We start from the raw sequence: 15,540 nt of genomic DNA on the forward strand, positions 1-15,540 counted from the left end.
GGCTAAGCCAACTTTTTAAGGAACCAATTTCCAAGGATGTTAAGAATAAATTCCCTCATAGGAATATCTATATGGGGTAAGTCTGCTAAACCCTATCATGCCACTACATGAAAAATTTTAGAAAATTAACTTCTCTGCCATTTAATTATTTTTTTTTTTCAAAATATTACCATCTTGGACAAAACCAGTTACAAGCATAAAACCTCATGTCAATCAGGGCTTTTTTCCTTCTGCATTTGTTTGGGTTTTTTTAATGTTTATAAGTAAAACTAAATGCTCTGGAAAAAGTCAAATAACCTTATGTGGTAAATGCATTTAGTTTGCTTTTAATTAATATTTGCCCCTTCCCACGTAGTGAACTTTATTTGTTCTATATTTACTTTGTAACAATCACAGTTTTGCTCCCAAGAGTGTAAATCTGCACCTGACCATGCTTCAGGGATACACTACCACAGGTTTAATGCAAAATTACATCTACGCTTCTATATTCCCTTGACTTCTCTATTTACCCAGTTCCTTTTAAAAAATCCATGCACTGTTGGGCTTGATGTCAAGTATATCATTAATTATATCTCAATTCTCACTTCAGTTTTAAAAAAAGACCCAAAGCAATTTTATTGACAAGAAAAACCTTGTACTGTGATAGAAAGATGAACAAGAATTTAAGCTTTTCTTTGTAGAAGTATTCGTTAAGGACCTCACCTGAAACCTGGGACATATCTTGAGCCTCATCTGTTTCCATTTTCCTCAAGTTATCTGAGAAGAGAGGAAGAGCCTTAAGTTAATGCAAAATAACACACACGGAAAAAGGAAAAAAAAAAAAGACCAAACCAACCCAGGCACACAGAAAAGGAGAAAGAAGGGGAAAGAAAAAAAAGCCCTTTGCTATTTAACTATAAGATTATCTGGGAAGAATAATGTATTTTTCTCTTTATTTCCTCCCTGCATACTTGCTGAAGTATCAGACTGGCACAGACCTTGATCCTTTTAAAAACAGCATTACAAAGATTTATAAAAATATCATTACAAGCACAGGAGGACCAAATTTGTTATTTATTGTTAATTTCCTACTGCATAATAACCCAAAATGCAAACTGACTGCAACAAAATTAAGCAGAAAATTAAATGGCCCTGGGTCATTGTAGGCACAGAATTCATTCTCTTGGTTGATCCATAGTTATGTTCTTTCTAATTTACTGAGCATGCATCGATGAACCTTGAGTCAGCTTGGTGACACACGTACAATCAGCAATCAAAAAACGAAGCAATTTGCTGAAGAATGTCTCATTTACCCAGGCAGGGCTGCATAGCTGAGCAGCAACCACCACTACCTCCATTAATAATGAATACACCTCCAGCCGCAGCAGATGGGCAGAGCTGCAGCTTCAGGCTTTGGCCCCTTGCTCGCCCAGGAGCCCTTCCTTCAAACCACACCAACCTGGCACTGAGGAGGGGAGAAGTACTGGTCCCGAAAATAGCGAAACAAGCCCAGGAGGGAAAGGGAACCTGTGCCTTCCTGTTTTGCTGACAGATGGCTGCCTCCACGGCATGGTGAGCGATACCGGGAAGCTCCTGCCCTCTGCTTGCGACACACCATCTTCTGAGGAGCCAGTGACCGGTGACCACAAGCACCAGGGAGAAGCGTGCAGAGGGTTAGTAGGGTAGAAACAAACCTCAGGTTTTCAGTTGGAAGGGGACCTTGCAGGTCCCAGGGCTCCAGCATTGGCTGCAGACAGCTGGTGGCCACTTGGATGACAGATGTGCTGCTGGAGCAGGTAATCCCAGAACAACCTGGTCCCTACCTTGAAGTATGGTGTAGGGAGCTGAGGTAGCCTCAGGCGGGGAGGGAACAAAAAGCCTACAAGCTCTTTGTTTAGATATGCTAGGTCACATCTTTAACTGGCATGGCTGGCTTCAAATCCTACCAAGCAGAGGAGCTGGCTCTTTGCTGTTCCTTATAACTGACATACCTGCCCCATCAACCCTGTTTCCTGGAAGAAGATGCATTATCTTGAGGGTTGGAAGCAGAGGGGGATGTGGCTTGAGTTCCTACAAAAAGGGTTCAAAACTTATCCTAAACTTTTTAGCCTAACTTATATAATTTATTCCCCCAAATAAATATCTTCAACCCCCCACATAAAAATTTTCAACCTGCTACCAAACAAGCTGCAGTGGGAAAGTGTAATAGCCATGGTCATATTTATTGATTTCAGAAGTCTCCTCACTTGCTTCTGAACGTCACCAGTACATCATCTGTCCCTCTCCTTTCCTCATCCAAGATGGCTTCCCTCACCATGTTGAGGATAGACTTGCTAAAAGACAGCATGTAGACTGTAGGACTGCAATCAGATGGGTTGGGGAACAGACTGTGGTCTGCAAAAAACGTTCTGTAGTCTCACAGAATGTTCTGCCTGTTGCACATGTACCATAGCACTGCTTAATATCCAATAATGCCGTCTTGTTTTATTCTGCTCTTAAACTTCAACTCCAGATAAGCAATTTGTTTAACATCTATATATAGTTCTCAGAAATGACTACAACCATGCAAAACACAAAAGCCACCTTTTTGTGGCTACCACTCAACAATTTGCATCAGTTCCTATGGGACTGAAGAGCTTTCAATAGGTCCATTTCTAATGAAGTAGTCAGTGGGAAATGCAGCTTCTCTTGTAGGAGGGAAAACCCTACAGTAGTAACCTGCTCAGTTACTGAAAATGTGATGTTTTATGGCAAGTGGTATAGTACAAGTGCTTGGTGTAGACCCTTATTTCTTCTGCAAGCATGTCTAAACACAAAGGAAGAAAAAATAAAATGCCCGTGCATCTATTACTGCCTTTGAGAGCCACCTGTCTACTATTAATCAGTTGGTTACTACACATTTTTCCACAGTAAACTCCAACCAAACAAAACATCCAAAGAAACATCCACCAGAAGGGCATTTTATTTGAAATGGAGCTGCCTTCTCCCTATTGCTAGGGCTTCAGCAAGACTGGAGTGACAAGGGGAGGAGGTGGCAAAGGAGAACATTTCTTCTATATTTATATTCCCACATTTACCTGCCTTTGGCATGACAAGCCTTATGTTCAGCATTTCTGCAAATCGAGCAGCATGTTTCTTAGCTGTCTTCCTTCCTGCCTCTTGCTGCCATGAGGCATAATTCAGTTCGAAAACACTTCCTAATTCTTAAAGGGAGAGGTAAAATGGGCAAATAGAGTACAGATTGTTTTCTTGTTTGTTTGATTTTTAATAGAGATAACCTGGAGTACAGTTTGTTGGGTTTGGCTTTGTGGGTTTTGTTTTTATTTTTCAGTGGAATACTCCTAGGCTTGTTTTCTGTGAGGGTAGGTAACTACCTGTCCTGAACCAGATGTCCTCAGTTCTCAAAGAGATGACTTCAGCATTTATGTTGAAATAGGTGATAATAGGGTATTCAGTAAAGCTGGATCCATTTCCCAGGGATGTAACATGGAGAGAAAAGAGAGCTGGTGGAGAAGCAATGAGGGAAATACTTTCCCTCTAATGATTATATAGAACAATTAAGCATGGTTCCTAAATATAGATTTAGATCCACAAGCGCAAGTAAATTGATAAAAGGGAAAAAAAAAAGGGAGAAAACCCCAAAACACCCCCCAAAAAACAACCAAACAACAACAACAACAACAAAAAAAAAAAACCAACAACCCCCCCAAAAAAACAAAACCCAAACAAACAAAAAGAATTTTAAAAAGTCCTAAAATGTGTTTTTAATCCCTCCCAGGGAAAAGTTGTACTCTAACATATGGTAATTCTGTGGCATCTGGTAAAGAAAATGAAGTCCCATCTAACTTCATCTCAGGCTCTGAACCAAATAATAGAGGACAGGACACCCTTCTTCCCCAGTTCTGCAATGACAGCTTCATGTTGGTTTTGTATCTGTGACTGTTAAAAGGTTTTTTACACTAGACTTGGGCATAACATATCTTGGACTAAGAGCAGAGTTTACCTCTTTGCCTTTGGTATGGTAAATCTATAAATATGAAACTATGCCCTGTTTTTCCTCCGTTTCCTCTTCTGCTCTAGAATCAGCAGAAACCTTGTTACTGACTTGCCAGAAAGCAAGGGGTCTATGTACAGACACAAGGATTTGCACCAAAATATCTGCTTGAAATCAGTTTGCAAATTAATAGAACTTTACAAAGATTCATCTAAAAGAATGCTGGTTTAGAAATGTCTATGACGTGAGATCCTGAATAACTGCCCATTTTGGCAAGAAAAAGAATTGTTTTGTAATTTTTCATTGTAAGATTTATTGGAGAATCAAATTTATCACTAGCATAATAAGTGTGTGTGAGTTCACCATCTTTAACGCAGTGGCATCTATTTAGGTTAGCAACTAATTTAGGAGCTTGAAGTTAGAAATCAAAACCTGGGTACACAGCTGACTGAAGCAATCCTGCTCTCAAATGCTGAATGTATGTAGCTCTCATTTATAGTAAGAAAGGGAACAGCACCTAGGTGTTAATAGATATTTCTTCTATTTAGGAATCAAAATATCTTCAAAGTTTGGTTTGGTCCCGTACTGAAAGAGCTACAAAGCTCCCTTCAGAATAGATAAAAGTATTTCTTGAAGTATTTTCCAATGCAGAACTGTAACCCATATGTTTTCATCTTCAGACTCCAATACCAGATTCACAGATAAAGCTACCATAATGCTTTAGAAAAAATAGCAATCTTAAGCTAATATTTTAAATAAGGAACCACTTAACTGACCATTCTCACACAAAAATTTAGGATTTAAGTAAGTTAGCTTTTGTCCAGGTTACCATCTGGAGCCCAAAGAAAATTTACATACGGCTGATTTGCCTCCTTGCTACTCTTTCTACAATATAACTTGTGTTATGTCTTAAGAATATATCATATATGCCCTGTGAATCACTGAGATATTCCTCCATTTATACCTGGTGTCATCTGCAAACAGAAATGGATTTGGGACCTCTTAGGATTCTGGGTGTAAATAGGACGAAGTAACTGCAAGTTCAAGATATTCTTATCTTTCAGAATACAGCAAATTAATTATTTGCAAGTCCTTGCTTATTATTTCATCTCCCGTTTTACAATGCAAATTCAAAAGTAAACCTCCTTGTCAAGAAAATGAATGCTTAGCTTTTATACGGTGTTTTATCAATTCAAACAAATGTGTAAGCATGTCAGTCCTACAAACTCTGCTTTCTTAGCATATTAAAGACCACAAGATTGGGCCACCAATATAATTCAGTGGCATGACCTAATCCAAAGACTAGACATTTTGTTTTCTTCTTTGTTTTCCAAACTATGCGTGTACCAATTTCCCTGGGCAGCATGGGCTTCACACTCAGCACAATGGGACCTCACTTCTGGTATAGAAATTAAATCACAAATTTTAACATTTATGGAGCCCCTTTGGACTTACACCAGCACACCTAAACTCGGAGTTGTCCTTCCATCTATAGATAGCTCTTCTTCTGGTGCTGCAAGGAGTTCACAAACACACATCATGCCCAACTGCATGTTTCCTGACTATTTGTAGTTGTAGCCTTGACGAGCAGACAGAAAGGTCCCTGAAACAACACTTCTGTCTTGTGTGCACCCCACAGCAGCAAGTACACATGTCATGAAGCCTCAGAGCAGAAAACATGAGCACTCATGAAGCCTGAATTGGAGGGAGAAAGAACCTTCTACAAGGAACCTGGTATTCTGCAGATGCATTTGGAAATATAAAAAGAGTGGGGAACATGCATTCCTTAGCATCAGCAGCTCTGGGTTAACTGCAATAAAAAAAACAATCAGAGAAGCAAACCCCAGCCTTGCTTCCACAGCCACCGCAGGGAAAGGGCTGATTTTACAACCCCCCTGATTGTGCAAATAGCCCCATGGAAGGAAAAGGGAACACTGGCACAGGTTCCAGCATTAGCTGCCCCTAAGGCAGCTACTGTTACACAGGAATAGCTGCCCCTAAGTAAGTGCTCCTGTGTGAGCACATCCCTTCTTTGTGGTCTTTGACATGTCTTACTGCTCCTCATCACATAGGCTGCAGCTTTAGCAAACTAGAATTCCAAACCAACAACCAAAACCATAAAACCCCAACCCACTTTGCCACGTAAACTGAAGCAAAGCTCCTAAAATGAGTCCTAGATTCAATTACCCATGACATATAAGGAGAAGTTTAATAAATAAATTAGTAAAGCTAAACCAGGCTGCAGCCTGGAAGACACAGTACATTTGAACACCTATACCCCTTAATATACATGATGGGAGAATTCACACATTAACAACAGGTTAGGACTGATAAGTATGGGTCAGCAGTCTTTTTGGTTTTAAACTGGGAGTTGCATCTACCTGCAGAATGATAATACAGCTTCATTTCTAATTGCACCAGACAATCTTGACCTAGTAGACCTTGCATCCACTGAAGTCGATGGATTTGAACCAACAACCAAGAGAGGAGATGAATAAAGACACCCTTGCAAAAGTATTTAACATTTAGTATCCTTTTAATCAAAAGACCTTTTTTTCTTTTTTTTTTTTAATGGACTTCTAACTTCACATAAAAATGTGCTATATATGACTGTACACACAACAGGAAGCAGTTAAGCACGGCAGAAAGGTAGTATGTATTGCACAACCAGTGGAAATACTTGAAAAAAACTGCTAGAACTCTACAAACTATTTTTAATTAAAAGCATCCAATATCTCAGCAAGCAGCTGATAATTAGCTTCATTATTGTAATTTAATATGCTAGACTTCACAATCTCTGTGAATGACTCTACTTTAGAACCATTTTAATTCTATTTTTAATTTCCGCCTCATCACACAGCTCAATGTAAATAATAACTACAAGGATGAGAGGTGGTCCCTTCTGAAAACTGCGAGTCATAATAAGCACTTCGGTGACCTTCCATTTCTGTTTTAAGAAAAACCCTCCAGGTATTTTAAAGGACTGCACTAAAACAATAAAAAAAACTTTTAAACTAAGTGGATCAATTTGTCTCCCTCTACACTAATTCCATATTCAGCATTTGCTACAAAGTCTCTGGAGATGTTTAGTTTATTCAGTTGTTTCTCTCTTCCTACCTAGTGTAAATTCTGGTTAACTGCACAAATTGACAATACAATTATGAGCATACAGTGAAATTTCAATGGAGAGCTCCTGTCTGCAAAATGAAGGAAGCACTGTAATTCAACACACAAGATTAAGAAAAGAACTCTGCTAACAGTGCAAATGTGAAACATTTATATGTCTGGCATACGTAAAATTAATTTCCATGTTAGTGAACAATTCTGAGGGTGTAAGAAAAGTTGTCTGAAAAGATCCTACATAATTCTCAGTTCTTTGGGAATCCTTTTTCAAAGCACTGAAAAATGATCTTTTATGCACATGTGTATTTTCCATATGCATTCTTCTTAGTATTCTACTGTGTTTGAGCTGTATTCATGTAACAATTCATCGTTAAAGAACAAAAGAAAAAAATCTGTTCTTTTATTGACTTTGTGTGCAAATTACTGGACTTGCAAACATAAGAAAAAGCTCTTCCTTCAAGTTTTTGAATTGCAACCAGAGTCATTATAAACTGTTTCCAGAAGATGAGAAAAATATGAAGGTAATTTTCCTAATTAAGGCCACATTTTATTAATGTATTAAACTCTGTCACCTTTATTCACTAAAAATAAAGCAGAAAAGTGTAATAAATTCACCATGACAAAGGAAATGCACACATTTCCATCTTATAAATAAACTGCCTAAAACAAGGTGAGGTGTGAAAATTAAGGCACTCAATCTGAGAACACAGCACATTCTCAAGTGGTCAAATTGGGCTCCTGGATGTTCTTCCAGGGTTCTCACATGTGAGAAGGCAAGCAGCAGATGCAAAACTGTATTTTTTGTATCCATATATATAAAGATGATTTTAAAAGTGTAGGATGCACAGCATATCTAAATATGCAATAGAAAAAACATAAAAGAATCCCTCTATGTGTAGAATTGTTATTGCAGAGTATCCCCAACAATGTCAGTAGTTAATTCATCCAAATTATAGGAGGTTTCAATAACCCTGTTTTATGATTACAGAATTGCTTCCTAATTTCCCTTCAAACTGTTAAAGCTCTTACAGATTATTAAAGGACATTATCAGCCTGAATAAGCATATTAGAACTGTGTGATTTATTTTTCCCCTCAATAAACCTAAAAATAACTCCTGAAAAATTACTATAATTGAAATGAACTAGCAAATTTCTCCACACTACATGTTTCAGTTAACTCACTCTGCTTTTGCAAATATTTTGGACCCAATCCACTATGGACAATTCCAGCTTTATATTGCAATTGCTCCACTGTTCTCAGCGAGTTGACACAAATGGAAAAATGAAGCAATGCAGCGGGAAATCAGATCTATCTTACGGAGCAAGTTTCTCTTTTACTGAGAAAGCTAGAGCAACAAGGATCACAAGAAGAAATGTAAATCTTTCACATGAAATACACTTCAAAGCCAGCTAAAGAAGTGGACAGTTCCCACTGTGTCACTTCCAGTGTGACTGCTTTTCAAAAACTGCAGTCAGAATGGCCTTTTGGGGCATTTAGACAAGAAGCATGAATGTACCATGCAGGTCTCAAACCCGTACTCTCTTACCCCCATGAGTATGCAGTGGTACAAATAAAGCTAAGAACATGCATGTATCTTTTCAGGACTAGGACTTATCTTTGCAGTCACTCCACTGTGTTGGTAGTGACTGTCTCGGTGCAAAAAAACCTGCAAAACCCCCTGCAATCTCTTCTAGTTCTCCAGCTTAAAGCCTGGAGGAAGGTGTGTCTTTGAGGAGAAGGGTGAAGCAGAAGTTATTGGGCTTTTAAGAACAAAGCATCAGAAAATATTCTCAGGGTTTAACATAATTCTTTCTAAGTTTAGGGAGCAAACAACACTGTTGTTGGCTCCAAGTTGTAGTTACATTTATGTATAGGTTACAGGCATAGGGACAACAACCCACAGTTAATCTTGAAAGCAGGGAGTTTCCCAGCTAAAGTCAGTCCTTTTTACTGGATAGTCAGTAGGAGATAAAACTCCAGCTACTTTGGACGAATGCAAGGTATTTAAAGTAGTCTCCTGTTTAAAAGTTGCCATAAAGCTGACAAGACAAAGGCTGCCTGTTTTGCCTCAGATGGAGTTCACACTCATCTCTAAATGCTATTCCAGCAGGGGAAAAAAAATAATCTTTGGATTACAGAAAAATATACCAGTGAGGAATAGGTCTTTTCCCTTTCAACTTTTGCGTTGAGTTGCAAGCATTTAAAAACTCTTCCCAAAGAATCACAGTCCCAGAAAAACTGAATGAGAGCCCTTACCGTCTAATTCCTCAACTGACACAATGTACTCCCAGTATCCTGAAGGTATGTAGCAACTGCATTTAACCCAGCAGTGTTTGTTCAGCAGCGCAGCCTCCTACTCTCTCTTGCTTATTTTTTGAGTGAGGAAGGATTCTGAGAGGAAGCAAATAATTCCCAAGCCGTTCTTCCTGTGTGATTTTATACTTCCTAGAAAAGTGGGGTTTGTTGACTGGGAGGGGAATGCCAGGGGAGCCCACTACAATCCCAGCAGCACATCCCACCATACACTCATAAGGATGACAACTTCTTCCAAATTGCTACAGTATGTTTTACTACTTTACTATATTTTCTTTGGTCTAATTCAATTACTTTTAATAATAGTGGAAAGTAATGACTGGTCAAAATGTAATCAAATACATATGTGAATCTTGACAGAAAAACAATAAAATTCACTATGGACCCAGGTCTTCTTGCACATAAAACAAGAGGAAAAGAAAAAAAATCCCACAGGTCTTCAGTGGAAGCTTTTCCTGACAAAGAGCCACACAATTAGGCTGTGATCCATGACTTTTGATATCCTCTGGACTTTTTAAGTAACTGCTGCCAAAAACGACCTGCCAGAACAGCATACAATTCATTATGCCCTGTTGCTGAAATACAGACTGGACCCATTTCCTTGTTTTCTGCAAGATTGTGACGTTAGTGTAAGAAGTACCTAAGCTCAAATAAAACATATCTGGAAATGTTTCTGGCCACATTTTGGAGTTATCCAATTTTAACAATGAGAAACAAGTTTTGTGTTGTAAAACTCTGTGGATTGATTCTTCACTTACATTTCTTCATTGCTATGCAGTGGAAGTGGCAGACACACTAAGTTTTTGGTATTAAGGTCCGCAAAGGAAAGGAAAGCCGCTACAGTAACACTGAGATGGAGACTATTCCTTTTTTTTTCTTTTTTCTTTTTTTTTGGTAATTATAAAATGCATGTAACACAAGTGACAAAAGTGTCATTCATATGTATATAAGAAAATACGTAACCAGACCATTCCTGGAGTGAGCACTGTCAGCCAGAAGCTGAGGTGGGAAGTCACAGGTGTATGACAAGCTTGCCTCTCCACTGCAACTCCTGAGTATGGGACCTACTGAAAACACATTAACTCACTTTACCTGCTAAGAGTTAAGTAGCCACTCTGAGAAACACTCAGCTAGTATAAATGATGCACATGGGATTGGCATCTAAGCTTCTCCAGTTACTGGAATTATGACTGGCAAAGAGACAGGAGTTCCGTGACCTCTCTTCACATTATTACATTGGGCCAGAAAGATTAGTGACTCCTCTTCAATTGCTGGGGTCCACCAGTTCTTCCTGACTGAATTAGGACAGTCAGTACAATTTCATATGATGACTCTGCATTCCTGTGGCTTCTCCTGGAAGCTGTACACACGTACAGGTATCAGCGCAGGTTTGAAATCCTGGCTCCTGTGTCCATCACTGGACTTCCATTGACTTCAGGCTAGTCAGTCTTCTACCTCGGTGGATAAATCTATCTTTTCATTGGTTTCTCATCTTAAATTTGCCTTATCATTAGGAATATAATTTCTAATTTTTTTTTTTAATAAATTTGCAGGGTATCAAACTCTAATTTAAGCAACTTTACTCCAAAAAAGAAAAAAGAAAAAAAAAGTGCACATGGGTAGTCACCAATATTAATATTTGTGAGAAAATCTTTAAGGTTGGAAGCAAATCTGGAAAAAACAGAAATATGAACTAAGGAAAGTGCAGAGCTCTGCAGTATTTTGGGCACTTCCCTCCCTTCTCCTCTCCCCCCAGTTCTGCTAAGCACAGCTATCATTTGAAGAGTTCTTGGTCTTGCTCTACACTTAGCTTCTCATGTCCACATGCAGCAGCTTCAGACTTTGCTAAAGCAACAAAGCATACAGCCATCAAACTAAAACTCAATAGATTTGCTAAGGATTGAGGTATCTTGAGGGAATGGGGGCTAGTGACAGTAAAAGCAGTATATCCTGTATTTTTTTAATTCACTTTTAAAACAAATATTTATGAGTTAAAATCAAAAAATAACATGTCAATATTAGAAAGAAACTTCTGCATGTGAGTGATGACACCTTTTGGAAAAGGGACATACTATGAACTCCTGTATGCTACTGTTATATTAACCCATGAAAAGGAATACCAAGAGTTTACATGGGAACATGAAAAAACCCATTCTCAATTTTCTGACCGACAATTTCCCGCATTACAGAACAGAAAAAAAAAAAAAAAAAAAAAAGACAAAATTACCTATGGGCAAAAATTTGATTTAGAAATTTCAGAAGTAACTACATTTTCATACAAGAAAGCCATCCCATCCTGCATTTCACTAAGACTGAACATCTTAAACTCTGTGATTCACTAGCAAAGCAAGAGAGCAGTGCCGTAAGCCACTCAGAATGTGCCTCATCTCAGCTGGTTTGGAGGAATTCTAAGCACTTGGAAGGAACTTCAGCACTTACTTCTAAATGCAATATATTAATATGCTTTTTCTTTGCATGATTTCAATGATCATTTCTAATGTATAACAGAGAGTCATACTGCATGGTGCTCCGGTATGTATGGGAATTGCAATTGATGTGAGCAGTCAACTGAAGCTAACAGAGCATGTCTTTTAAAGGGTTTGGCCCTTATAATGCATTACAGCTTCCAATTTAAACCTAGGTTATTGAATGTAGCAAATGGGTTGTTAAGATGAATGCAACAAATACAAACAGGATTAGATACCTGGCTTATTTCATTTGGGTGGATTTTGGACAGCTGGACAGTAAAGGTATATGGATGTAACCTTGGTAGCATCTAACTGTCAAAAAGAAAAATACCTAGCCAGGAAGCTCTCATTCTAACTTCTGATCCCTACACAAAGTCCTTTGGAAACACTACTTAAAACTAAAACCAAACAACATTATGTTCCTTCACAATAACGTACATAGTTTAAAGTTTGCAATCATAAACTACAATTATTTTCTAACACAATATTATTAACTCTTTAACAATTTGGGAAGCAGAATGCTTTGCACAACCTTTTGGCAGTGTCACCATACCTTCTAGACCAAGGCAGAAAAGTAATCCAAGAAGTAATCAAGTTTCTTGAAGCACAAAATTAAAAGTTTCCTTAGCATTGACTGCTGCAGTGGGAAGTTGTTTCTTCACATACACTGTTTCTAACTACACGCATCTTCTTTAGTAACGGTTACACAGCGAAACATCCCTTCACAGAGAGGGCAACTTGGCTGAGACTGGTGAAAGAAAACCTCCAGCTGTGACAGGCTGTGTCGCAAGGAGGAAAACTTCTGGTGGCCCCGCTATTCGGAAGTCAGCAACTTCTCTTAACGCCGTTCCCCTCAAGCGCGCAAGGGCTGATAGTTTTACAAGTTCTTAATGGCTTTTACAACCTCCGTACCTGCCTCCCTGCTGCAAATTCCAGGCGCCAACAATTCGAACTGGGGCGTTGAATGAGCCGGGATGCTGCAGTTGACATGAGGAGGCGAGAACGAGTGGCCCGCACCCGCTCCTGCACGGGGCAACGCTCCCACCGCCCCGCCGCCTCCCCCCCTTTCGAATCAATGAACACCCCTTCCCGGCCGGCTCCTCACGGCTGATGATCTCTGGCATTTCAAGGGAGCGCTACAGAACTCCTGGATCACACCCTAACAGCGGCGCAATGTTTTCAAATGAAAAAAAAAAAAAAAGAAAAAGAAAAAGGTTCAAAATAAAAAAAAACCCAATCAAACAAAAAGCCGGTGGGACGCGGAGGAGGGGAATAAGGGATGGGATAGGATGACCTGCCTGTTGGGCTCCGCAGACGCCGCTTTACGCTCCCGACAACTTCTCTCCGGCAGCGCCGGCTCCGCTCAGCCCCTCCTCAGCCCTCCCCCGCCGCAGACGCTCGGGGCCGACCCCTCGCCTACCCCCGGGGTCTGGGGCAGGTGCCCGCCCGGGACCCCTCCGCCCCGCGGTACCTGCTACACCGGGGCCGGGGTGAGCGGCAGCTGTGGCGGCGCGGCTTGGAGCCGCTCCATGTGCCGGCGCTGCCCCGCCGGCAGCGGCTCCGCGCCCGGTCCCTCCCCCGCTGCTCCCGCCCGCTCTCCGCCCCGCTCCGCACCCGCGCACGCCGGCGCCCCTGTTGCCGCCGCCCGGCAGGGCTGCGGAAGGGTTCTACCTGACGAGGTGTTCTACCGGGGCCCCCGCAGGCTGCATCGGGCTGGAAGCTCGGGAAGGGGGCCGGGCTCCGCGCCGCCCCGCCGGGCACTCCAGGGTCCCGGCTCCAGCGGTGCCGAGACTTTGAGGTCTCCCAGCGCAGCAGGCAGCACCCAGACACTGCAATACAGCTGGATGTGACCTGCCGGCAGATGCAGACATCCACCTGTGAGGCCTCAGAGCTGAAGTTAAAGTGGTCAGGTCATCCGTCATCCATCACAGCCCGGTTATTCGCATCCCACACAAAATGTGTCCTGCGCTTTTTCGGAACTTGGATTGAACACTTGTATGATCAGAACCGAGGTGACTTACTTCAAATCGGTGGCAGAGGCAGTCACTGAAATCCAGACCTGACACTTCAATGCAGAGGGCACGGTGAACCTGATGGAAATCACTTAAGAATCAAGCACATACACACTCTGTGGAGGATCAGGATCTCATTTTCGCTTTGCCTCAGTTCCTCATCTGTAAGATGAGGATAATAATACTTCCTTTCTCACATCCTATCTTTATCTGTGCTCTCAAATTACAAAAAAAAATTAGGTGTAATTTTATGCAAGTGATCTCATTGACTTAAAAGGGACAATTCAGAGGTGCAAAGTTAAGCAAGCATGTAAACCTTGGAAAACACTTCGGAACAGAAATTGTCTACTACTTACTAGAAGTTTATACTGTACAATGAAATGACGTCTCCGATGCTAAGTTGGGCTTCTTTTAGAACAGAAATGGCAAGACTGTCCCTGGGGATTTATTTCAGGCACATCTTCCCTCAGAGAAGCTCTGCAGACATGGTTGCTGTGTGTTACACAAGCTGGGGTAATACCTGGGTATGCTCGAGGTGAAACAGGTATGACCAGTACTTCTCAAGTTTTTGATTTTTCACACTTGTCTTTACAGAGATGCAGAACCCTCCTTTTACTGCAACTTATAAAAGGACTTTATGGACCTAATAGTGTTGAAACCCAGAGCCAAATCCTCCTCTTATTTTTTCCATAATACCCCCACATTTTCCAGCAGGTTTGCATACAAGGAACAAAAGCATTTGATCAGTGGAATCACATTCTGGTATTAAAAGAAATAATAATAAAAAAAACAACCAACCAACCAACCAACCAACCAACCAAACAAACAAACAAAAAAAAACATATCCACGGAATGGTGCCATCATAGGCTTAGCAGTTAGCACCTTTCTCCAGGAAATCTCAAAAAGCTCTGCCTCACCAAGACTGGGAAATACAAGCAGGGAGAGCTTCCCCAACCATGGAAGCAGATTAGCTCAAGGGAATGCAGCAACTTTTCACAGATATGTGTGCCTAGATAATCTGAAGTAAAAGGACTTATACTCCACTGGATCATCAGTCTCAGAAGCACTTTGCTGCTCTTCTCTCCTCCAGCTGCTACAGGACCTGCAGGCCAGCAGCCATGAGCCCACTTCAGCCTCCCCCCCCCCAAGCTGATTTGATACAGATATTTAAAGGCAAATTTGATGCCGTGCAAGCCCTGATTTCTCATTAACATTCAATAGGAGTTTTAAGGTCAGAATCAAGTTGCTGGACATGTATGAGCTGAGCCTGCTGAAGTCAAGTCTTGTAAGATGTTAAGCATCTTTTGTGACTCACTGTGCTTAGGGTTGTTAGCAGCTCATAGGAGCTCTCAAGACTTAGATGATGTTTGAAGATCCTTTTACGGCTGATGCCCACAAGTTACTAGTGGTGCAGTCATGGCAGCACTGAGCTCACTGCTGGCAGGCTGCTCTCATGTACAGCCAGTTTCTTGCTGGAATAGCATCAATGGGCAGTCTGAAGAGAGCTCTGCTGCCCCAGTGATGCTTACCAAGCCTAGAACTACTTCAGGCAGATCTGTTATGAGGTAGTTGCAGATATACACTTAGACACTTGTCTGAGGATACAAATTCTATAATCCATTTCTTGCAATACTTCCACTAACATTGAT

General features: G+C 40.8%; 1 protein-coding gene across 13 annotated transcripts in view; it reads right to left on the reverse strand.

The window, feature by feature from the left end:
- Positions 1–13,917, reverse strand: part of IKZF1 (IKAROS family zinc finger 1) — a 65,016-nt gene extending 51,099 nt beyond the window's left edge. For 9 of the 13 annotated variants that reach the window (XM_061369642.1, XM_061369641.1, XM_061369640.1 and 6 more), the window contains exons 1-2: positions 1,293–1,323; positions 703–756 (exon numbers count right to left, since the gene is read on the reverse strand). In XM_061369642.1, the coding sequence (XP_061225626.1) occupies positions 703–756; positions 1,293–1,308 (70 nt within the window). In that variant the 5' untranslated portion in view covers positions 1,309–1,323. Of the gene's footprint in view, positions 1–702; positions 757–1,292; positions 1,324–12,431; positions 12,612–12,790; positions 12,976–13,349; positions 13,367–13,899 lie in introns of those variants that run through there. The other 4 variants (XM_061369632.1, XM_061369631.1, XM_061369633.1 and 1 more) reach the window with 4 other exon arrangements.
- Between the last annotated feature and the right edge of the window lie 1,623 nt (positions 13,918–15,540).

This window comes from Neopsephotus bourkii, unplaced genomic scaffold (genome assembly GCF_033783945.1).
Source record: "Neopsephotus bourkii isolate Nb327-2 ecotype Australia unplaced genomic scaffold, CSIRO-AGI_Nbou_v1 NB_1508, whole genome shotgun sequence".
Classification (NCBI taxonomy): domain Eukaryota; kingdom Metazoa; phylum Chordata; class Aves; order Psittaciformes; family Psittacidae; genus Neopsephotus; species Neopsephotus bourkii.